Genomic DNA, 22,876 nt, shown 5'->3' with positions numbered 1-22,876 from the left:
TGTCTTTATACGATGGCAACACACGTGCACCTCTAAATTATAATAATATTCTGCCAACTAATTTTGATATACATTATGTAACCATTTTTAATATAAAATCATACTTTTCCAAAATTTATAACAAACTAATTAAATTCTTTTAATATACATTTTGCCTTTTTTTCATTCTCACATGACTGCATATTTAAATGTGTTGGGCTATTATTATATTATAAGTTGATGTTCGATGGGAAAATTAAATTAATAAATATAAAGAACGTCAATAATCGATTAAAGTTAGATGTTATGAATATAATACATATTCCTAATTTTTAAATTTAATTATCTCAGATGTAACTATGCGCTGAAACGTTCACTTTCATATTTATATTATTAACATCTCAGATCGATTGTGGTTAATGTCCGAACGTTTTGGCGTACAGTCACATCTGAGATAATTAAATTTAAAAATTAGGAATATGTATTATATTCCTAACATCGAATTGTGACCGATTATTGATGGTCTTTATATTTATGTACAGCATTTACATGGTCGTACTTATCCTTAAAATTAAATTAGGTTGAAGTAAAAAAGTGTTTTAATTTTTAATAATTTTAAGTATTTTTATTTATGAAAAACTGTAAACGTGATATATTTTAATTACTGCATATATTATAAGTAAAGCGTGCAAATCCCTTTACAATTATATAAACGTATTATTAACTCTTGTTGATATACACGATTGGGTCATTTGTGTCATTTTTCTTTGAAATGCTAAAAACATCTCACTAATAATGGTCTCTATTTTTTCCTTTTTTTTTTTAATACACAACCTTACCTAACTTTCTGAAAATGTTAAAGTACATATGCAAGAATCGCTTAATAATTGTTGTACATTTAGAAAATTGATGAAAATTAACTTAGACACAAACGATCCATCGCATGTAATAAAGAAAAATCATTGTGTGTATCGTAAGTATATGTGAGCAATTATTTTAATTATATGTATGTAACTTCCATTTTTGTCGATATTGATCTTTCTGTTCGTCTATTAGTCTTTTTTTCTAAGTTGTTGATTACTATTAACAAATGTCTTCGAAGTAGTTACTTATAATACTGTAGTGCGATTTAAAGTTTTGCTTCGAATTACCGGCGACTTGGTAGTAATTACCTTGAAAGCGTGCGAAATCTTGAATTCTCGATTAACATCGCCACTTCCCGGTCTTTCTGAGCTGAACAATTGTCCGTTCTCCTGTTTTGTTATCAAACTTGACTCCATAGAATTGTCATTTGCTTTCTCAACAAACGTGTCATTAAGATCAATTTGTTTTGCGGAATTGTCAGCAAAGCCATTACTAAAACCAGATTCCTGAGTAGCATTTACTAAATTATTGTCCAAACTTTGTAATGATACTGATGAATTTATTCTTGAAATATCTTTACTATTAACAAAGTATGGTTTGATACGTACTCTTCGCCGTTGTCTATCAATGTCAAAATTAAAACCCGTTTGTAATTGGCTACGCGATATTTTAGCTTGATTCATATCTGGAGATGTCACGTAATAATCATTGTTTTGTTTAATATGTTCATTATTATATCTGTTTCTATATCGCTGATACTTTCCAGTTTTATCTTCATTTCCTGCATAAAAAGGCGACAATAACGCGTCATTAAGATCAAAATCAGCATTTTTATGATTTACATCGCGATTATTCCAAGAAAATCCAGCGGCTTCCATATTATTTATCGAGGGAGATAGTCGATGCTCATCTATATTGTCCGTCGATGACTCAAGAAAATTTTCGATTGATTGCCTGTGCGTGTTTAAGGAATCAAAAACTCTGCGAAATATTCGTTGATAAGTTTGTCTCTCGTCTTTAGACATCGTATTATTTGAGTGTGTCTCTTGATCCTCCACGAACTGTGGCGATATTGAGTGATCTGAAGGAAGAGAAATTGTAGAAAGCGCAGTAGTCGTCGGATAATTCGCCGGCACTACGTGAACCAAATGCTTCTGACCTTTTTGATCGGTCCCTAGGATCAATCTCGGTGCCAATTGATTCACTTCTTCCGCTAGTTTTTCCACGGGTCTCGGCCGAGGTCGATGTCGAGGTCTCATACTCTCGAGTCCCTGCTTCCTCTCGGATGATTTCTCTTTCTCGATCTTTTCAATGCTTACAGTCTCCTGAACAGTAGCGTGGTTATCCTCTTGTGGTACCGTGTCCCGATTGGCGCTTGAATCTCGTTCTGTCAACCGCCAGGAATTCATTGATCGATGATGCTCGGAAAAACTGTTTTCAAGACCAGGCGGGGGATTTTTCGAGTCACTGACGTGCTGCGTTCCAATCGTCGTGATTGACGTAGGTTCCCCCTGTGGTGTCACGTAAACGTAGTAATTCGGCCAGAGATTACTGGCGTGGAAATGATTGCTCGTTTGCGGCATTATCGTCAACTGGAGATCATGTCGCGTCGAGATGGAATTTGGTGGTTGCTTAATCCTCCGCAGAATCCACGTGAATATGGGATTCCTCTGAACTGCGCATGGCTCGCAGTCGACGCATCCGTCCTGACATAGTATCCAGTGGCCATTTAGCAAATGATAAACGTTTCCACGCGATAGAATGACATTCTTGTCGTCGTCCGAGTAAACGGCGACCGGCCCGCCGTAGTAGGAAGCATCCAATGGACGCTTGTGGGGTGCATTGGTATCCAGTGGCGACGGACCGACCGATTTGAGGATAATCTCGCGTAGCATGTATTCCCAGGGTGGCACGAGATGCCACGAAAGTGGTGGTATCACGGGAGTGTACCGTTGTCCGAATGGAATGCCACGACTCAGAGTAAACAGAAGAAACTGAAAGAAGATTCATGTTATGACACCATAGATGTTTGCAAGGCGAATAATGAATATTTATAACATGGTACATTGATATTCGTTCAAGCTTGTATACCATTTTCCTTCAGGGTTATGAAATTATTCAATTAATAGAACTAATCCTATTTTCAGTCAAAACGGATTTTAGTGTTTAATAATACTAAATGCAAACTTTTGTAAATATATTATACAGTTTGACGATAAGTATTTCCACATGTCTTAGTGATCGAGTTGGTATGACGTCCGTCCAAGAAAGTCGGGAGTTCCAGATTTACTCTGTAGCTGAAGTAATATTTTTTGTAATAATAGGTTGTTTATTTACATCACTATTTAATAAACAATCAATCTAACTTGGGATATTAATTTCAGCTTCAGTTTGCGATTGCGTTTCAAATCGGACAAACCGTATATATCGGCGGCTGTTTATAAAACTAAAATAATACATTTGCAAAAATTTGCATTTAGTATTATTAAGACTAGCACTAAGACCCGCTTTGACTGCTTTTGAAAAATAGGATTATTTTCAATAATTGATTTATTCTTATCAGACTAATTTCAATTTATGATATTGTCTATAAAATTGTTATTTGATGCATTTTAAAAGCACGCATGTCCTCAAGTATCTTTTGTGTCGAAATGATCGTGGGTTGCAATTGAATCGGACTCTGGAAATGAGCTTCTCTCTTACGCCGAATACATACAAATAAGATATTGCAAAAGATTGATTTATATGCATCTCTATCAATGTAGATTAACTTTAATCTCGATTTAATTTACTCTTTATTCTTTTTTAATTCATAAAACTAGAAAAAAAGATAAAAAATAAGTTAAACTACATTGAGTAAAGCTAATCTACATTGAAACGGACAATAGATAGAGACTAGTTACACAGAGAATGAAAGTCGAAATTAAATCTGCCACGGACAGGCAAACGATAGAGACGTCAATATTTGAGAAGGATGTAACAGATTAATAACGTTGGATGTAAAATGATGTCTTAAAATTGAATCGTTCACACTCACCGTCACCACAGCGTACCTTTCCTTGGACGTATACATCATTTCAGAGCTGCGATCGTTTTCGCACTGACGAGATGGTCGGGGAAATCGCGGAAGAAGATAGAAAGGAACTGTCACTCACCTGACAGATGAGCAAATCAGGATGACGTTACCGTTGTGCTATTGAATACCGAGATGTCCAGCTAGATATCACCCATCAAGAATGCTGACATTATTCACGATTAAACATTCGCTAGGAGATCAAATAACGTAACTCAAACAGCACCAATGCTGGCTTTATCATAAGTAATTCGAGAACACAGCTATATGTAGCTATATGTACGACTGTTGTTGAATCATTCACGTGAGAAACGATCAAACGATACTTAAAATATACGGAATCTTTTTCATATTTCATCAAGTCTCGATAAATAAACGTGAAATGGAAATAGATCTCTCTTTAGAAATAGATTTTTCCAATTTGTTCTCGCTTGTATGACAGAAAAAAATCTAACTTAGCTAGATTACTTTTATATAGATATTGCAAAAAAACTCTTTGGGATAGAGAGATATTTATAGTCAAAAGTAGAAGGCTATTTAATTAGTTTTTGAATTTTTCGGACGTTTCGAATCTGGTATGGCTTATTCCCGTTGTTTCTATTTTAGTTCGTGTATAAGTCGGTTAGGAATTGTACGACAATTTTAATTTATTCCCGTGATACGGGAGGATTCATCATCGTCGGAGGATAGATATACGAGCGTATAAATACACTATCGAGTTGACGTTGATCGTATCAGTCTAACGGAAACGTTCGAGAATATCATATCTGGGTACTCGATAAAATATATATATATATACTATTCGATGTAATCTCTGCGGTAGTATAGCCTAGCTTGATTCTATTTCACGTTTTGGTCTATCGGCCACGTGCAGTTAGATAAACCGAGCCTGTTTGTAGAGAAACGACGCGCGGTGAATTACTGTTTCATTAACCCGTCGTATCGATGATATTTGATCAACAACGGAGATTAAAAACATACCTAGATTGCATACTGTATTTTATTTATTATTCTACAATGTTTTTATATAAAATATGTGTTATTCAGAGAATTACAAATAATTCAGAGAATTATTTGTTTGATAGTGATGTTGTGCATACACAATTTCAAATTATTGTATATGTACATTTAAAATATCTAAAAAATGTATTTTAGGTACCGTAGAAAGTTCGTGTCGTTTTTTCCTCTATAAATATCTCTTGAAAAAACGACACTTTCGCGGTATACTAATATTAAAATTAATAATATATAATTAAATAACACTGTTTGAATATTTATTCTTAAACACAACATAAAGAAAATTATACTTTTTAATTATATATTAAACGTATTATTTTATTTGCATAGAAGACGCGTAAAAGAATAATAAACATATTCGTTGATTCTTTCAAACTTTTAATGAATAAAAAAAAGTATGAGTAATACAAATATTTTCCATAAGAGCACGCTACTTGTCGGTGACATTTGTGGCGCCAACTATGAAGATACAGACATAACTTCACTTCCCTTATTCTATCGGATAAGGGATGAATACAGGAACAAGAGCAACTAATTTTCAAAATTGACAATTCAATCAATATTTTTTCACAATAACCGCGCTTGTGTTTGACAAACAAGAAGTTAAATGTAATTGATGTGATCCTCATGTAATTCTCCTAAAAAATCGGTCATTCGCATTTAAAATGGCTGCGATAACTGCCCAAATGCCAGAAGCATTTAACATGCCAACAGCAGCTAACAACAATGCCAGTTTGCAAATTTCTCTTCTTCAAATGCTCGATCTTGCTCTCGGAGCACCAGAAGTAAAACAATAGTAAAACTATTCATTATCCATCATCGTCTTGTAGATAAAGCAATTAATAAAATTATTGATTTTAGGTTGGTGCGGTTAATTTTAATATTCTTCATAATTTCCTCCATATCTTGTTGCATCAAATAAATTTGCAAGCTACCACAGTTGAATTTCATGGTGAAAACGCAGATCGTATTAAAGTAAGAAAAATAATACGTCAAGTAATTGAAAAAAGAAAAGTGGTAATTCTTTTCCTTATATGAGAGCTATTGCAGAAGATGGTAACATCTATGAAGCCGAGACCAAAAGTAACGCGAGTTCGAAGAGACGATGGTGAAGACGCTGATGTACTTATAGAAGGTACATACTCATGATTCCTGTTTTGAATTGCTATAGTTATTTAATTAATTAGAAATTATAATAAAATAGATTGATTTGATTCAGATATTCAAGTGCCTGCAGAAACAATTTTGAGAGTGACGGAAGATATAAGTCCACAAATAAAGTTTGAAAAAGTCCCCGAAGCTCAGATGGTTGTATCTGTCGTGAATGGTTCTCCTCTCACGGTATCACAATTTAAAGAGCTCGAACAATCTGTACGTAGAACAAATTACTTTTAGAATTCATATTATATGCAATAGCAATATAATTCATTCATTAATAATTTAATCAATAGGTAAAGCAGTTACAAGATCAGTATCAAGCTTTGGAAGACTTGTCTACATCTCCGGAAATTGAACGTTTAAAGGATAGAATCGCAGATCCTGCCGCAGATATATGGCAATTTATTAACATCAATAAAAGATTGGACGCTAATGAACAAGGTATCGATAAGGTATACTGTTTGTTAATTTCGTAAACATCTCGCGTATGATATTTACGTTCCTCTGTACCTCTAATAATTTAATAAAAATAAATAAAAGTTAATTCTGAAAATATTAAAATAGTTAAACTTTATTTTATTAATTTATTAAATTATTATTACAGCTTACAGCGATGGTACAAGATGTGATCAAAGGTGATGCTGGCGTAGTAACAGCAGACATATCTTTGGTTAATACAAGATTGGATGAACTCGAAGATAAGGTCTCCAAAATGGAACAATGGCTTACCAATTTGCAAACAATTACCGATATGTTAGCCGAAGATGTAGCCGCACCAACCGCTGGTATAACAGCAATGGAAGAAAAAGAAGAAGCAGAAGTAGCAGCAGCCGCAGAACCAGTAGAAACCAAAGATGTGATTGTACCATATCGTGAAAAAGAAGAAAATGCGAAAGAAGTAGCTAATAAAATACGTAGAGTAACACCTGAGAAGCTCGCTGCTCGAGTAGGACTTATGAGTAATAAGTTTAATGATTTCGCGTATAAAAATTAGCCTAATGTCAAGGGCATTGTTACGTTTATAAATTTGTAATATAGTCGCTATTTTTTTAACATATTAGAAATACTTATTAATTAGGAAATATATTTAGATGACACTGTTATAGAAGAAATACGCCAAGATGTTACTGCGTTAAAAACGGACGTAACTCGTATACAACAGGAACTGCAAGATCTTAACGAAAGAGTTGCACGTGTGTTGACAATTAATATTTACATTTATTTTATTATATATATATATATATAGGGTGTTTCATTTTAAGTGATATGATCGATTATCTCGCGAATCAATGATTTTATTGTATTTTGGAAAGCTCTCGAGATAAGCTATAAAAATATGTAATAAAAAATAGAGGTTTCTGTTTAAAAAAAAACATTAATGATCTGATTTTAACAAGGTTACTCGAGGTCAAATTCACATTTTCATCATGTGTCCCCCTTCAAGCTATGCAACTTTCGTTCGAAAAATTTTTCAATAAAATCATCGATTCGCGAGATAATCGATCATATCACTTAAAATGAAATACCTTGTATATATACGTTATATTTGAATGTGAGAACTAAAATGCCAACAATGATTGTTTGTGTGCCATTAGTAGAAGAAAAGCCACCGTCGGTACAAGAAATTGAATCTGTTGTTAGAGAACTGACTAAAGATAAGGAAAAAATAGCCGAAGTGACTGATGTTACAAACTTGGAGCAATGCTTGGAAGCTGTGAAAAACATAGAAACAACTCACGGCGAGGTCTTGAACGATGTTACCCAACGCGTGGTTGTATTGGAGTCAGAATTTAGACATTTGTCAGAAAAAGTAGATAGTATACAAGAAGTTGACAAGACAGATAACACCGAGATTAAGAATCTTATCACAAAAGTGCAAGAAATTGATATGGATATGGAGAAAATCGGACAAACAATGAGCAAATTACTCGAGGATAAAGAAAAAAAAGAAGCTCATATTAACGTACGAGCTTTTAATAATGATATAAGATTAATTAAAGTATTGCTTATTTTTTGCGTTAAATAATATTTAAATCTTATGTAAGAGCAGCTGCCTTGTATTTTCACTATTTATTTAAGCTGTCTTATTTATTATGATTTATAATAATGTTAACAGACGCTACTGGAACAAATTGAAGTTTTAAAAACCGTTAAAGCAAATAAAGAGGATATCGAAGATGCTTTGGCTGACAAAGCGGATACTCAAACTGTGAACAGAAAAGTATAAAGAATTGCCAAGTCTGCTAATCTATTTGTTATTAATGCAGATTGAAATATTATAAAAACTATTGTAGGTATCACATGATCAATTTGATGCTGCTTGCGATGATCTCGCGCGTGGGCTCGAGAAAGCAATCGACAAATTGACAAAGCAAGAATCGATTTGGCAACAAGCGCTTGATGAAGTGCAGAATGAAATCGCGACCAAGATGGATAAAGTCGAGATGATGCCGCTGAAGGATTTTGTGAATGACAAATTAAAGTCGCTTCAAGAAAAATTGAAGATTATGATTGAAGCAAGACAAGAAATAGAGGCAGCAGGAACAAAGAAGCTGCTTAAGTAAACATTTTAGGCTTGCAAATAAAACTTCAACGCGATGTTGACTTCTTTCTCTTTTATCCAGAGATGTTCAATGTATATCGTGCGACAAGGATGTTGTAATGAAGATAGAAGAGGTCGGTAGATTTCGAGCCGAGCCATTTCCTTGCACTATCAGCATGAAACCATATCTCACGTATGAATTGGATCAAGTCAGAAAACAACAGAGAAGATTGCCTCACAGCAGAAATTTGATCCAATTTGAGGCAGCAATGCAAGAGGAGACAAAGAAGATGAAAGCGAAGGAGGAGATGCTTGCGAGGAGTCCTAGGTAACCGATTTTACAATATTTTATGTCATCTCCGAATCTCGAGAAAATATTACATCTTGAAGAATAAATATTACAAGCTGATATTAATTAATATTAATGAATATTAATATTTGAAGCATGAATCTTTCAAAATTACAATTATAGACTTAACGGCTTCCAGAGTTTTTAAATAGCTCAATGATAAATATTATTATCTTAAGTTTGATAAGTCTGATGTATTAGAGATCATCTCTGCAATCGATACTGCGGTGGGAGCCACACCGTCACGACTCCTCAGCAAAGAGTCATGCGGACGGGACATTTTCTTACTCAATGGGGACCTGAGACGATACAATTGACGGACGGTTTGATAAGGGGAAAAGACGGTCAAATGTATCGCAGTCGGCTCATGCCGGATAAATCGGATATCTGCGGTCCAGCTTGTTGGGAAACTCAGATTGGCGAGGAAACTGTACTCTCGGTGAATGTCAACATGAACTAGTCATCATAAGTAATTCACATATTCATTTCACTGGCAAAGTATATTATTCACTCTCACAATTCTCTCAGGAATGTTCGACAGGGTCCCGTAAACCTGTGCCATTTCGACGGAATAGCGCTGGAAATCGTGAGTAAATAACACATCGCGTTTAGAGAGTTTACAGAGGTATTTGATAAAGATTATTGCATAATTAAATTGAATTCAATATATTTGTTAAATATATTAAAAACGTTGAATTAAATATGTTTACATATATTAAAAATTAAATATGTTCAAATACATTATGTAATTATTGTAATTATTGTTGTTATTACGTGATCTATACACTTTTCGTACTCTCGCCGTGAATTACAGAAAAGCGAAATTTAAGGGAAAAAATCGAATCGATAATATCAAAACCGGGAGAAAAATCAGTATATTATACCCGTTTCATTAGTATTGAATGTTTAAAAAATTAAGAATTTAAGCTCTTCATGCAATTTTCCATATATTGCAATATATTTAAATATATTACATGTTTGATTTGACACACAGACAGAAGCGGACCAAGTGACATCTTCACAGGAAAATAACCGCCCACCATTTATTCCAACTGAATCTGAGAATGAAACTACCGTATACGAAACTAAGAAGATATAAAGAAATAGAATAAATAAAATAAAATATACGTAGAGTACAAAGAAAATTTATACAATATAATTCAATTAATATTAATATTTTTATACTTCTTTGATATATGTTTTATATCTCCTTATACAACCTTGTAAAATCTTTCATACAAAATTTTTTATTCTTTATTCTGTAAGACGATTTTCTTGAATTATTTAAATGAAAAGATGGCGAAACTCCGACTAAAATCATAATTAAACTGGAGTTATTAATTATTTTATTATTAAGAGAAATTTTCAGAGTACACAAGACTACCTAGTGAAGTCGATTTGGAATATCGGTGGTCTGCTTGCTAAAACAAAAATATTAGATCGCACTTCACGTTTACAGCCGTACGAGACCGTGTCAGAATATTGCACATCGCCGTCCGAGATCCCTTTTTACGTAAAGGGCGTACATAGGGTTCAAGATATTTTATTGAACTCATTCCGTTTTTGCTCGATCTTATTTTACGTATCCTACAAACGAGAGCTATGCGCGCTAGTATAATCATTTATAATAATATATATTTATGTATTACGTAATCTAAGTACTACTTCATACAAATTTCAAGGTACAGGAAGTATCTACAAGTTAGTGTCTACCATACAATTTACGTACTGCCTTTCGATAAATAGTATTATTCTACGTGTACGGAATATAGAATCACTAAAGGTTACAGCTCTATGAATTCGCGATTAAATTAACGCACGGAAATTTCATCACCATATTCAATGTAATAAATATAATAGAAGAAATAAATATGTATAGATTATAGTGTCGATGATCGGGCTATAGAGATAATATAATGTCTTAAACATTAACATATATGGATATGCATTATCGATTACAGTTAATAATACTGGCAGCTTAAAATACGACGTATGAATTACACTCAACCTAATTAGATGCGAAAGTAGAGAGTGCCTCGTTCACAATTCAAGTGTTTCGCGAATTTAAACATCAGCTTTGATAAAGGAATTAATGCTTTGCTTCGTATACACGGATTAAACATGCAATTAAATCAAACGAGACCATCGATTAATTTTTACAACACGATGCAACTGGCACTTGCTACTTCTCATCGTAGGTTCCCTACGTCACTATTTAATATTAAGCAAAATTTCTTTTGTTTGCGCGGCCAATGAAAATTCGTTCACAACCTCTGCGAATCGAATTTCTAATTTGAAAAATTATTGTAACACCACGGACGTCTCATCATCGCGTCTGAGTGACGCGTCGTTGCTGATTCTACGTAATAATAATAGCAAGTTTAATTATTTTATTATCGTTATCGCGCGCGCTCGCGCGACAGCGCCGATACGCACGCGGACAAGGGGAATTAAGTAACAGATCACAGGTGAAACTAGGCTATCTCTGTAACAAATTAATATCACATGAAAAAATATGTATCGGTTGTATCCTATCGCAAAAATCTTCCGCGAGTGTCCTCGTGGACTCTCGGACGGATGACTCGGATGACGAGCCATCGATGATTCAGACTGTCCGATCACTATCATCTTTTTCCACTTTCCTCACGTTTCCGAAGGAGACAATGACCTAGTTTACACCGTACGCTTAGTCTGCGACCTATACGATAGGCGTTTTTGTTTAATCTTTAGGTTAAACAAGGGCCTATCGTATAGGTCGCGGACTAAGCGCACGATATAATCGTAGCCATTTATCCTGTAGGTTAAACAAAGACACTTATCGTATAGGTCGCGGACTAAGCGCACGGTGTAAACGTAGCCAATACCGCCACTCACGTCGTTTTGCGAACAAAACACTCGTTATTATTTTCTTCGACTCGCAATTTCTTCGCCTTACCCAAGATTCATAACCGAATCAACTGACTGTCATACGCTTGCTTAGTTCTAAGCCTAATTAATCACTTATCAACAATGAGACGGACAACTAAACCCTGACTAAATGATTACGATTAGAAGTAAAGTTTGGCATTTCATTCGCGCTTGCTGCGCGTATCCAGCCTACAGTTCTGCGTTACGTTTTTCGACTGGATATTAGGATTAGTTTTATTTTGGCTTCAACGTCGAGCTGCTTCTACGCGGCACACTATGTGAATATAAATACGCGCATCGCACTTTTCCTTCTTACTTAAATTATACCGTTTCGTAAAGCAGCATTTCTGATCCCATTTGAAAGGTTTCTTTCATAGAATCCGCGTAGTCGCGAATTCGAGGAACAATTGTCGGGAAAAACGTCAAGAACGTTTTCGCGTACTTCTGCTAGAATCGATCCCGAATTCATTATAGCCTTCATGAGAGTTATCAACGGTCACCACTGCATCAAACGATAATTCGTATCTGTTTCAAGTAATTTCGTTCCCCAGACTCCCGCAATTTCTAATATCGCAATTTCTGATACGTTTCTCCATCGTGCCGCGATGCATGCGTTTGCTTATGAGGTAGGTTTGCGCGATGTTTTTGAGGAAGACGAAGCATGTAGGACACCAATCTTTACGCTTTCGAGTCCGAGAGGCAAAGGAGGAGGCATAAGCATTCATCGCTCCTACTGACTCTAATTTTATTGTGCAATAAAAACTTGGACTATAAACTTGGATTAGACATGCGAAAGTAAAGTGTTGTCAAAAAGATAACATTTGTGAGCAAGTATCCTCACTTGGAGCGACCTGAGATTCCTCATACATAGTTTAACACTGGCCTCTCGCAACAAATTGCACGGACCTGGACGTTCTCGTCTGATCGATCGCACCGTGTATCGTTGAACAGCTTCGCTCACTGTCATCGTTTATACTTTTGTACTGTACTTCCCCTAACATTTCGCGACGAAGCGGTATTCCCCGTCGATGCTATTATTGTCCATTATCTCTGCCGCTCTTCGTGCGGAACGGTTCATTCAACCAGAATGCGAATTGATACGGAGGATCTCATGGGTCAACCACGTCTCGCGGACTCTCGGAAGACTCCCTTGTTTGAGAATAATATTTCCTACATCTCGTTCACTATATCAAGCTTACCGTTCATTGCAATCGCGCGCTTCGGCACTCGTCGGGAAAAAAAAAGAAAACAGATTATCAAAATCACAGCGCCTTAAATGGCGCTACGATAGATGCGCTACAAAAGCTGAACTATGACCGGATGCAGGAGACACATGTGCTCGGCACCGCGTATCGGAAGACGATTCACGCTGAAATGACGGACCATTTCCGGTATGTTTTCGAACGGTTTGCTAAACTGTCCCAGAATGTATGCGTTCAGCTCTTCGTTCTTCTGGATGCGCATGTGCATGAAACCGCGGGCGCTCCTAAAACAATTACAACGGCGTAATTACGTGAGTTATAACACTTGGAAGAATCCGAAATGTTCAATGAATATTTGTTTGAATTGTCGAATATATGAACAAATATTTATTTAAGTATTACTTACTTCAGGGATAGAGAATAATCTTGTTTGGTCGACTCGCTGTTCCTCACTAGATAGCTTCCTTCTTGATGAACTCGCAGAAGACCCTCTGCCTCGATGCGTGTGATAGAGCCGTGATACCATCTAAATAAAAAAATCTCTCTTCAAATAACGTGCATTAATCCATGAAGTTTTAATATTGCATAATAGGAAAGAACGGTTCTACTAAAATTTAGATATTTATAGATACAGATCTGAAAATAGTTTTTTCGACCATCAAAATAATCATAGGACAGTCACATTGGTTGTTAGAATGTCAAAACTTTTCAAGTGCAAAATTTTTTACAGCATTACTCATATCATGTTTGAGATTTCTATACAATTATTTTGAAGGATTAACAAAATTATTTTCAGATCTACGTCTAGCAACATTTTTAAATACTTCAGCAAAATCGTTTTTTTGCGGAAAACATTGCGAAACGTACTTATGCAAAATTTAAAAATAATTTAAAATAAGTACAAGTGCACAAATGAGAGTAACGTTGAAAATGTTAACACGCTCATTCAGCGGTATTCGTTAAAAAATCGTTCGTACATTAGCGGTAATACCATGTTGACTAAAACCCATACAAAAATAAAGTATTTCGAAAGTATTTCAAAAATGAAGTAGCACAGCAAAAGGCGGCGAAACACTTACCCTTGTCTCTCCAATGGAAGCTCGACGTCAACCAGATCAGCTGATATTCGAGCGGTGCTGATTTCCAGCGGTAAGCCGAGGCTTAGGCCACCAGGTTTTTTCGGCATCAATTGACCGCCTGAATTTCCACTCATTCCCGCTGCAATACTACTGGCATCCAGATTCAGAGTCATCTTCGGACGCGCCAGACCGCCGCCTGAAATGAGTCACCCGACAGTTAGACGCATCGTGGAGTTCCCACCAGTAAACACCGATGATATACCGACTATACGGAATTGTAGGCGATCTATCGTTGTAAGCTCTTTACAATTCCTTAATAATTGCCACATATCAAAACTTGGATACATTGGAATTTATTCAAGCAACGAGCGGATTAAGTTGCATCCACAAAAAGTTATTACGAAATTATCAATATTATTTTGTCACTATTCTCAATTTTTTGTAAATGACTCTTCGCTTAAGACTGAGATGATTGAAATCAGATAAGAATGTTGATTGAACATTAAATAATTATATCATGAATAATGATAAATAAAATCTTTGGTATTATTAAAATAATACTGTGATAAATCGTTATTAAATAATAATATTAATATAATATAAAATTAAATATAATATTAAAAGCGAAACAGTTAGTATGACTTGCAAATTTAACTAAAAGACATAAGCTTTCTAAAAAAATCTAAAAAAATACTGCTTTCTAAAAAAATCTTTTTCAAAGGTTCTCTATCCACTCTATCAAGAACCGTTTGTTTATACCTAATTTTTTATGGTTACGTTTTGCCTTGGTAATATCAGGGTCGAGGGTTTCCCCGCGAACAATAATGATCGACGAAAGACACTCCGCGTCAAAGAAACGCCCCTGAATATAGTAGGACGCTAATTTCATTTGTTGGCGCAATCTCTTAGCGGTTGACTTCTCGGACGTGGTACATGACACAGGTAAAACAAAATTGCTCCGACAGGTGTAACGTCGAGTTAGCCTCTTTTGTAGCTTAATGTGTCCGAAGGGCACACCGGAGTGCTTTCGTCTGGGCACGCATACATTTGCAGATATTTACGATGTCTCGGGGAAAAAACAGATAAGCGAAGTATCTACAGTTACGGAATTATCACAGACATAAAAATTTAACAAATTGAGAAAACAAAATTTAATTTTAGAGAAAACAAAGGATTTAATTTTAATCCTTTGGTACCACTGTGATATGGCGTACCCGACTATTTCTTTTAGTGTTTTACCTTTACTATTTTTTCCTTTCTCGACTTTTTCATGTTATAATTTTTTATTAATAAATAAGATATATATATTTGTTTATCGTCATCTGGATTAAAAAAATATTATGTGTTCATGTGATTTTATACAATACTTAATGTGTTGTATGACAATTGACAAAACGTATGACGTAGCACCGAAGGATTACAGTACGAGATTTTTATTTTTGTAAGAATTTAATTTAAATTTCAACATAATATCTAATAATTATTTTATCTATTATAATTTATTATGATTATTTTATCTTCGTAAGAATATAATTTAAATCTTAATACAATAATATCTATAATAAAATTTTTTTTCTTAATGTACAACAAATAATTATATCTGGCGAACTTTCGCTGGAAAGAAATCGGTTTTAAATTCATCATATAATTTGTGGTGGAAATGACAATCAATTCTAAAATCTCCTCTACGCGCACATCAAATTACGGTAAAAGAAAAACCGAAAGACGGTGGGTATATCTTTCACGCGCCATTTCTATTCAATTCCTCTTTGCGAAACACACGTTTCGAGAATGGTTAAACATTAACCGCGCCGCACGGCTAACGCTACTCGACGAGATTGCGTGCGTCTGTATTATTAAATTCAATCTGGCGATCGGCCCAGCAGATTTATCTGCTTGATTTTCTTCTTCCTTTTCCTCGGCGACGGTGTAAACGGTTTTTCTCGTCTCTGTCTTTGCTGGAATTTTGCTCCCAAGACCAAACTCGTCTTTTGTATAGCATCCACGCCACCCACTACATGAGTAATCTCTTGTCCTGACACTCGTATCCTTATTCCCTGCATCCTCCTTCTTCTCAGACTGTTTTAATATCCGTCTCTGACGGAGATACGTCTCAATCAATTTCTTCGCGGGCTTTCCGACCGCACGCTCCCACGGGAAATGGGGAGAAGCCGTCGAGAGGTTCGGTACCGGATCGTACACAAGAACGTCAAGGACACGAGTAAACTTCGTCGGTGATCATCATGTAAGCAAGCACGCTACGAGTTCGTAGCGTGCTTGCTTACTTTAAGATCACCCGAAGTTTCGAGTGATGTTTTGCGACGTCGTATGGGGAAAAAGGGAATGGTGATTGCGTGCGGCGTTAGAAAGTCAGAGAAGAGGAATAGCTAGGAAGGGCGGAAAATATTCGTTCGACGGGAGACACGCGAGACACGTCGCCGCAGACGTCTCCAGGGAAATTCCTGGTCACGAATGAAACTCGGAGGACGGGGGTGTACACAGGAAATCTCGCAGGCGTTTGCCGTCAGGAAGCTACACGCTGTATTACGGACGGCGAACGGAAATTTTAATTCCCCGTGAAAATCAGGACGTATTGCGTATCGTCAGAAACTGAGACTCGTCGGAATAACGCCGGCGGAGAAGCAGAGCAGCCTCGCGCCAGCGATCCGTATTTATTGCCGAGCGAAAAAGATCGAGGGTGGAACCCGCCGCAGAGATTTACGACACTGGCGAATTTACTGCCTTGGGAAGCCGGCACGTCAAACGTGCTCGAGAAAGGAATCAATGGCGATTCCATTGAGTGGCAAGACGCTATTAAAAAAGATATGACACCTTATAACGGCGCAGTCACCCAGCGGTAAAAGTTTGTCATTTTACGAGTAAAACTTTGAATTGTAAACGCGCCGAAGGAAATCGCTTGGAGCGAAATGCTTCAATGAATATCCAATGGAATTGTTGAATCAATCACATTTGCGTTACGATCTACAACCGTCGTTTCATTCGACAGACGTAAAAATAGTCGCGTTGAAACTTTCAAAAGGTTTCAAAAATTCTCGCGCATAAAATAACCGTAAATGGAGGAGAAGATCTCGAAAGCTGCCAGTCATGATGAGCTTGCAATCTCGACGGCTCGCCACGAATGCGTCTTTAGCTGGTATTGCATCGTTACAAAGCTCTACTCTCCCTCAAAGATATTTCGCAATAGCGCCGAAATGCCCGAACAACAGATGCGAGACGCCGTTGCCCCGGATAGGCCTTGGAGATCTCTTCGCCAACAGATGTTGCAGTTACACGCCCTTGAGCTCTTCTATCCCTTCGTCGACGGGCTCTTATCGACGCGATGGCAAACACTTCGAACCTGCTCGGAATAGTTGATACGTCCGCGATCCTCATGAAATATGAAGTACGATAGGCACATGTCAGACGTTTCTATCGTACGATTCGAATGATACTTGTACAATTTGTCCAAGGATCACCGATACCTCGGTCTACGCTGACTGTGAGTACATTTATTATTTACGGAATAACTCACTCTGGGACTTTCATTTTTTATTGATTAGTACCAGAAATTCAAGTTGTTAATGTTGCTAACAGCGAGTCGCTTCATATGTTTTTGATAGAATCGTTCGCAAAATATTTAACATTAATATTTAAAAAAATTAGATTTTCCTAAAAAATTTGTAAATAGGTAATAATTTAGTTCGATTTGCGTTAAGAAAACAGTATTATACTTTGTTAACAAAGTAACATATTACTTTAAATGAACGAAGTTTCCGTCAAGAATGTAGTCTTGCGCATATCACAATGAAATGTCAACTCTTTGAAATAGCAAAATCGGAAATTGTTAAGATCCTCAAGTCTGACGGATAACGACATTACATAATTAGTTATTGGCTAGTCCTTTGATATCTCATCACATCTTTCCCTTTGTCTGCTGGCGGCGACATATTACGATCCTAAAGATGATTTTACGGGTGTCGATATTGTCATTTTAAAGAGAAACTGGTAGAATAATTATGAAAATAATTATGCGAAAAGAGGAGAAGAAATGGTACAAAGATTTTTGTGAAGCTTTAATGTCAATTAGTTCTTCATCGATAATATTAGATTTTAAAGACATAGTTGATTTTTGATTGTAAATTCTGGTAGATTTAAATCTATAAAAAAATAAGTGAAATATACAATCCAATTTTTACAATAAAAACTTATTATTAAAACTTTTATAAATATGTAAGAATTTGTCAGATTTTTATATATACATACAACTTAAAACAATATAAAAATTTGCACTAAAGACATAAAGGGTGAAAATTTCATATTGCTGATGGAGGGATAAAATAATTTAAAATAAAAAATTAATTGCAGACGAAAAGTTCAATGAATTTCTAAGATTGACAAGATAGAGAAAGCGTTAGTAACACAATTTTTTAAACAGCATAAAACTTACTTAAAAATTTATTTAAAACGTAAACATAAGATTGTAAATAGTGTAAATAAAATCGACACGCAAGTAGCTTAACTTAATTATCTCAGTTTTCGTGTATTCTGCCAAATATAATCATCAAAACATATTAATTCTAGTTGATAGAACTTGCCAGTAGAAATCCCCGAGTATAGTCAGCCGAATGGCGGTTCGCGTCGCGGTGGCATTTTGGATCGGTACCAAATGGATAACGGCCGACAGAAGTGACTTGTGACATCAGGCAAACAGTACGTGACTAGATTCTTGAACCAGTAAAATTGCGTTTAACCGTAGCCAGGACATCATCATATGAAGTTTAGTGCATACAACAGGCGCTGTTTGCGTTTGAGCAAAATCCACTCTCCGAGCGAAGAATTTGAAAACAGAGTGCACGTAACGTATACGCAATTTGCCAGCTCTTCTAAAATTCACAAGCCGTAAAAATTCGTCAGGGACACAGACAGTCGTTAACAATCTGCATTCGCAGAAAACCATGAAAATTAGAGCTCGTTGGGTTGCCACGATGTTTTAATTTCACTTCGTTAACAAGCATCATACGGTAGAAAAAAATAGTATCTATCTAGTTATTAAATTTAATTATGTACAAATATAACACTCGCGTAGTGTCCTTATTGTGTGTCTAACGAATTATATAAATAATCGCGTTATTGCGCTCATCCATGAGAAATTAATTTAAATTTTTCTGCAGAAGTTGACAATGCGACACATTTCAAATGAATTTCCTAAACGCGACATGTTTAAATCCTTGATTACTTTCATGAGTTAGTTTTGGCTACCATCAACTGCCAAATGGTCAAACTGTATATGTGATGTTGACTTAACCGTACGTGGTTTGTGTCTATGAATAGTTACGATATAATGGAATTTCGGATTCTTTTACGTCAAGGACGAAGTAAACAGAATACTTTACGACAAACATTCGAGGTAACATCGAGCTATCGAAAACAACGGTAAAATCATGGCAATATCTGTTCCACAATTCACTTAGATAAGTATTCCTCATGGCCTCTTCTAGATTGGATCCAACGCGTTACAGAGAAATAAAATAAAGAAAACATTCTTAAATGTTCCTTACGACTGAATTAAATCAAGAATACACGATTTTTTTATTTTAGATACTGTCTTTTCTTCTTTTGTCTTCTTTTTTTCCTTTTATTCTCTTGAGCATTTATCCTTAAGCGACAAAAACAGGGTGTTTTTGCTTGAAACTCTTGGATCGCATTTGGTAGATGAGAATACGGATCGTCACGGCGGAAAAACAAAGACTCAGATGTAAGTTACACTTAACAACTTCAGTCGTAAACAACCGGAAGAGGTCTTGTGTACGCACGCTTCTTCTACCGTTTGCCAAACCTTCCCCGGTGTACCCAACGAAGCGCGTCGAGCCAGATATCACCGCGTCAATGCAGTTTTTTGGCTCCCTCTTCCCTCTTCTTTGGACCGTTAACGATCGCCACTAGCTATGAGTTCACGTGGTCGGCCTGGTCGGCCATTAAATGGCCTACGCGCGAGACAGATGTGCTCGTCGAGATTGCGAGTATCAATTTTTTCGCTGTCGTAAACGACCTAAAACGATGATGCAAAAAAGTCGAATGTATTTATAAACCAAATGCGTGATGTACGAGCAAAATACAACTACTTCTCGCTTTCGCAAGATATATCATTGATTTATTTCATTATATTTATTTTACTGAGTGCGATAATGCCGGTATCGAAAGGGTCACTTCAATGATGACGTTTAAAAGAGATAATCGGAAAGGGGACAGTGCGAACTTGTCGCAAGTAGGGCGTAATATTTCCGATATTTTCAATGCGCGCCTATCTTCCTGGTGACACGTGCTCTACACATCGATACTCGATATATAAGCGTACATGTGAACCCACGTTGCAAAGAGTATGCAAAGCAGAACGAAGCAGTGGCTTTGGGCTGTGTACTCTATCCTCCACTCCTGTCTCTGTAGTGCATTGTGGACCTGCACAAGCTGATGGCTTTTATCTAAAGCACAATACACTGTTTTTCTTCCAAGTTGGCCGTCCGTCAATGCTACTGAAATGTAAAAATGATAAGCTGAAGAAAAAATCACCTGTTCTCACTGTTGCTGACCTGTCACTCACCGTTTTTGAAAAAGTAAATAAATTCCCGTTTCCATCATGAGATTAACTTTAATCTCGGTTCAATTTAATCTTTATCTTTTTTTTAATTCTAAGAATTTTAAGAGTTTTGAGAAAAAGAGAAGTTGGAGCGAGATTATAAAGTTAATTGATAAAAACAGACATAAGATGCCTAGACAGACTTGGAATGATGGTCGATATATTACCGAAAAGGTCTTTAATCCAAATAAATTTAATGTAATAAAAAATGAATAAATTATTGTTAATTAAACAATCAATAAAAATATAACTGTGCTAATATTAATGTTATTAATAATGGAAATATCGGAAAAATGTAGATGGTAATAACTAAATCGCCTCATCGGTCAAGATGGCTTATCGTGATTGACGACCTATTCGCACGGACAAACCAATAAAATGATACGCTAGCCACGTGCGATAGTTGAAGGCAAAGAAACCGATCGATCACCCACCCTGTTGAGCCTCCCACTTCCAAAGAAGTAATTGTCGACAACGAAACGCATAAAAAGCGTATATCTTTGGAAAAATCTGGTCCTGATTACGTGCTAATGCATTCGACGTCTCGTTCCTTCATATCTCCCTTTTTCCCTTGGTCCCTCTTCAAAAGCTAATTTACGAATCCGACATCCATCAACCGGGAAAAATATTACGGGTTCCGATTCGCTCGCCAGCCGGCTGCCAAATCGGGATGCGAAATGTTATGTGTGGGGAGAACGCATCGGTTACGAAGTGACAAGTATTTTTAATTTTTTAAAATTTAGTTCTACATTGGTTGCAACTATTTAACATTTATTGTTTTACATATTTCACCTTCTAATGTAATTCTAAGTTCATCTTATTTCTTTGCTATACTCTTACTTGTAAGCGTACTGCTATACTCTTCATCTCATTGTAATTTTCTGTTTAACATGCGTTTTTATTTCTTACTTTTTTCTAAGCTATGTTCAGGGCGTAGGTTTTTAGGCAGCACTATGCTCATACCTCGTCTTTTGATGCTTTGCTAATTAGTATCTTCTGTCTCATTATTCTGCAATAGTTTTGTACTGCACATCAATAAAGTTATTATTATTATTATTATTTTAATTTGAATTTATTCGCGTGACTCCGTAATCATAAAATTTTAAAAAGCCTCTGGGGACATATATGAGCGCAACATTATATAATCACGCTTTACACAATTTTCGTTGCCATTAAAACGCGCTCGCGCATAACTGCTTGGAGAAGCTGGAGCTTTTTTATATCTCTCGTACATTTAGTGATGAAAAGCCCGTCACAGTGAAACGTTCGACCAGCCGTAGTCGAAATAATTTGTATGTAGTTTCGCGAGAACGCAATGTGACAACTGCACTTTCGTTATCTGGCAAACGGAAAGGACCGACCCAACATACAAACTGGTGCGTCGTATTCATGTATTTACCCGCACGTTGATTAAACTTCGTGCAGACGACGGCTATTTATTCATATTTTCGACGAGGTAGTTGCTCAAAGAGCGATTACAACTGAGTGACATGACTGGGCTTTTATCAGCCAAATCGAGTACGCCGTACGTTTCATTTTGATACCGTACTTCATTGACGAACAAATTCTGCCGAATTGATGCACATACTTATGTCAAACGTGCAATAAACAAATTTAGGCCCCTATTCTGTAACTCTTAACAATTGTAATGATATCGTTATGTTGGTAAAAAAGTTGCGCAAGATCTGGGAAAAAATGTGCCAAATATATAGTGTATAATTATATAAAATTATATTAAATTATATACAATTACATATAATTATATATAATTATGGATATATTTTATACATAATTATATATAATTATATGTAATTGTATAAAATATGTCCATATACATAAATTTTTTTCTCGGGGACATTAACGATATAACGATATTGTAATTAAGGACTTTATTCTGTAAAAGATCAAATTAATTAATTTCATTATATACTTTTTTAAATATTAAGAACTAAATAAAGAAATATGAATCAATGTGGTTATTCGTGCATAAATTATTGTATTTAATAATAATAACTGAAATTTTTATATAGTTTATCTCCTGCAGACTTGTTTAAAAAATAGAAAAAAATCTA

The 22,876-nt window shown here is 35.8% G+C and overlaps 3 protein-coding genes across 3 annotated transcripts in view; 1 reads left to right on the top strand and 2 right to left on the bottom strand.

Moving 5' to 3' along the window:
* Nucleotides 1-962: 962 nt before the first annotated feature.
* On the bottom strand, nt 963-4,045 carry LOC108727700 (uncharacterized). The gene is made up of 2 exons (XM_018455907.1): nt 3,881-4,045; nt 963-2,837 (listed from the first exon to the last, which is right to left on the bottom strand). Exons 1-2 carry the CDS (start codon nt 3,917-3,919, stop codon nt 1,089-1,091), a joined length of 1,788 nt encoding a protein of 595 aa, XP_018311409.1. The 5' UTR covers nt 3,920-4,045; the 3' UTR covers nt 963-1,088.
* Nucleotides 4,046-5,447: 1,402 nt separating this feature from the next.
* On the top strand, nt 5,448-9,525 carry LOC108727732 (glutamine-rich protein 2). Its single transcript, XM_018455952.1, has 12 exons — nt 5,448-5,718; nt 5,795-5,908; nt 5,984-6,068; nt 6,153-6,304; nt 6,385-6,543; nt 6,696-7,050; nt 7,183-7,284; nt 7,687-8,054; nt 8,208-8,312; nt 8,386-8,651; nt 8,716-8,961; nt 9,184-9,525. Exons 1-12 carry the CDS (start codon nt 5,599-5,601, stop codon nt 9,440-9,442), a joined length of 2,331 nt encoding a protein of 776 aa, XP_018311454.1. The 5' UTR covers nt 5,448-5,598; the 3' UTR covers nt 9,443-9,525.
* A 2,301-nt stretch (nt 9,526-11,826) lies between these two features.
* Nucleotides 11,827-22,876, bottom strand: part of hwt (SH2 domain-containing adapter heavyweight) — an 87,803-nt gene continuing 76,753 nt past the window's right edge. The window contains exons 7-9 of the mRNA XM_018455886.1: nt 14,171-14,366; nt 13,498-13,617; nt 11,827-13,375 (exon numbers count right to left, since the gene is read on the bottom strand). Coding sequence (XP_018311388.1) covers nt 13,186-13,375; nt 13,498-13,617; nt 14,171-14,366 — 506 coding nt within the window. The 3' untranslated portion in view covers nt 11,827-13,185. The remainder of the gene's footprint in view (nt 13,376-13,497; nt 13,618-14,170; nt 14,367-22,876) is intronic.

This window comes from Mycetomoellerius zeteki, unplaced genomic scaffold, assembly GCF_001594055.1.
Source record: "Mycetomoellerius zeteki isolate Tzet28-1 unplaced genomic scaffold, Tzet1.0 scaffold52, whole genome shotgun sequence".
NCBI classification, from domain to species: Eukaryota; Metazoa; Arthropoda; class Insecta; order Hymenoptera; family Formicidae; genus Mycetomoellerius; species Mycetomoellerius zeteki.
The sequence above is the reverse complement of the archived record's forward strand: the minus strand, read 5'-3'. Positions and strand labels throughout refer to the sequence as shown.

Bases quoted from the DNA above. Each gene is read 5' to 3' on its own strand.
- LOC108727700 (XM_018455907.1), bottom strand. From the start codon at position 3,919: ATGATGTATACGTCCAAGGAAAGGTACGCTGTGGTGACG. The intron at 2,838-3,880 runs GTGAGTGTGAAC...ATCTTCTTTCAG, and splicing joins AAAGGTACGCTGTGGTGACG to TTTCTTCTGTTTACTCTGAG.
- LOC108727732 (XM_018455952.1), top strand. From the start codon at position 5,599: ATGGCTGCGATAACTGCCCAAATGCCAGAAGCATTTAACATGCCAACA. The intron at 5,719-5,794 runs GTAAAACAATAG...TATTGATTTTAG, and splicing joins TTGCTCTCGGAGCACCAGAA to GTTGGTGCGGTTAATTTTAA. The intron at 8,055-8,207 runs GTACGAGCTTTT...TAATGTTAACAG, and splicing joins AAAAAGAAGCTCATATTAAC to ACGCTACTGGAACAAATTGA.